Below are 2,236 nucleotides of genomic sequence, written 5' to 3' on the forward strand. Positions count from 1 at the left end.
ATAAAAGAAGAGAGAGTATTCATAAATAAAGAATTGGGGGGGGGGGGGGGGGAGATAGCTAGTGAGCTCTTGCTCTTCTCAATGTATTTTTGTGTTTTGTTTTTGAAAGAATCCTGGTAGCTGGCAACAACTTTGTTTATTCACTTCAGCAAGAAGAAAGGTTGACACTTAAGCCTGAAAATGGTCATGATTTATCTGTGGAGATGTACATCCATTATTGATTGGATGACTATATCTAGCAGTTCTGGAGACAGAGACAGACAGAAACAGAGCCAGAGATGGACAGAGACAGAGGGAGAGAGAAAACAGACAAGAGATAGAAAAGAGAAAAGGGGGAGATGGTAGAGGGGAAAGAAATGCATTTCCCTCCAGGATTTGCAATTTAGATTCTAAGTGTTCTTTTGTAGATTCTAAAGCACTTCTCAGGTATTAGGGTTTTTTCCCTCTCTGTGTAAAGGAATCCATTATATGGCTCTTTTATTTCCATTGCTTAAGAAAATTTATTGTTTGAAATAAAAAAAATGTATTTCTTTCCATCTTCCTTATTTACATATTTACGGACCACTCTTCATTTCAGGCTGCCATTCGGAAGGAGCTCAATGAATTTAAAAGCACTGAAATGGAAGTTCATGAATTAAGTAGACATCTAACAAGGTAGGTGGTAGATGCTTTTTAAGAACTTTTTTAAAATTACCAGTAAGTAATATCAGCTAGACACTTTTCTAGACAGTTTTCCTGCTTTCAAGATCGATGTCCTTGGTGTGGTTATGAGGAACAATAGTAATCATTGTTGTTATTAATAATAATAGCTGGTATTTAAAGCATACAGCACTTTAAATTCTTAGGAGTTGCCTGACAAACATGACTGCCTTGGAGTCAGTCAGTCAACAAGCACTTTTAACCTGTTAGACACTATGCTGAGCATTGGGGGTGCAAAGAAAGGCAAGACAAGGGACCACCCTAAGACATTCTAATGGGAAAGAAAACATGTGAATATACTGGTACATGCAAGATATAATAAGTCTGAAAAGGGAAGCTGCCATTAGCAGCTAGAAAGATCAGAATAGGCCTCCTACAGAAGGTTGGATTTGAGCTGAGTCTGGACGGAAGCCAAGAAAATGAAGAGGGGATGAAGGAACAAAGCATTTGGGATGAGGTATCATTATCTCCTGGTGATAATGAGATTGAGTGAGCTGCTCATGGTTATATGGCTAAAAAGTAATCAGTACTGAATTCGAACCCAGGTTTTTCTGGCTCCAAGCCCAGCACTCTAGACCCCACGCCAAGCTGCCTCACACAGACATGATTGGTTTAGTGCTTAAGAGTTTTCAAAATACTATGGAAATATCTTAATTCATTTTATCTTTATTAAAATCCTGTGAACAGCTACTCACTCTTTTTTTAAACAGATAATGATGAGAACTTACATTGTCTGTGAGGTTTTATAACATAATCTCATCATCACAACCCTGTGAAGGAAGTAGGACAACTATTATTATCACTGATTTTAGAGATGAGTAAACTGAGCCTTCAAAGAGGCCAAGTGACTTATCCATGGTCACATTGCCAGAAAATGATGGATCCATGACTAGACACTGACCCACAGGGCTCCTGACTCCTAGCCCACTGTTCTGGACTAGGAATCAAAGGTCAGAGGGAAAAAGTTTAATATTAGAATATTCTTTAGGGATACGAAATTAATTATGTCATACTTTTCAGTGGAAAAAAGTCAAATGTGAGCTAAAAGCAATTTTATGGGAACCCTGGATTTTTATTTACTTGAGTTCTAGTCCTAGAACTAGCCAATTGACCACAGGCAAGTTGCTACCTCTGTGACCTTCAGCTTCTCTACTTGTCACACTGTGATGATAAACACCTACCAGACCTACATCAGAAGACTGTATACAACAAGACTTCTATTCTTGGGCCATCATCTTCATTCCCTCCCCCTAGAAGGGGAGGCATAAACCCAAAATTCAAAAGCATGCTGGAGGGCTACCAAAGTACCTTAGAAATGTAAATACCCAGCTTATTTAGTTTCCTGGCATCCCTGAGACTATTCTTATGAAAGGTAAAAGCAGGAAAAAAAGAACCATCTCTACTTATTGGACACCTGTCAGGCTCCCACAGAAGGAAAAGTCAGATACCAAAAAAGTAGGTAGGTAGGTAGATAGATAGATAGATAGATAGATAGATAGATAGATAGATAGATAGATAGATAGATAGATAGATAGAT

At 38.3% G+C, this 2,236-nt stretch overlaps 1 protein-coding gene across 6 annotated transcripts in view; it reads left to right on the forward strand.

Moving 5' to 3' along the window:
• Nucleotides 1–2,236, forward strand: part of PHACTR1 (phosphatase and actin regulator 1) — a 695,847-nt gene that overhangs the window by 691,640 nt on the left and 1,971 nt on the right. For all 6 annotated transcript variants that reach the window (XM_069092414.1, XM_069092412.1, XM_069092416.1 and 3 more), the window contains one exon: nucleotides 578–654. In XM_069092414.1, the coding sequence (XP_068948515.1) occupies nucleotides 578–654 (77 nt within the window). The remainder of the gene's footprint in view (nucleotides 1–577; nucleotides 655–2,236) is intronic.

Source organism: Petaurus breviceps, unplaced genomic scaffold (assembly GCF_028583685.1).
Source record: "Petaurus breviceps papuanus isolate PSGF00001 unplaced genomic scaffold, PetGlider_PUasm1.0 190, whole genome shotgun sequence".
Taxonomy (NCBI): domain Eukaryota; kingdom Metazoa; phylum Chordata; class Mammalia; order Diprotodontia; family Petauridae; genus Petaurus; species Petaurus breviceps.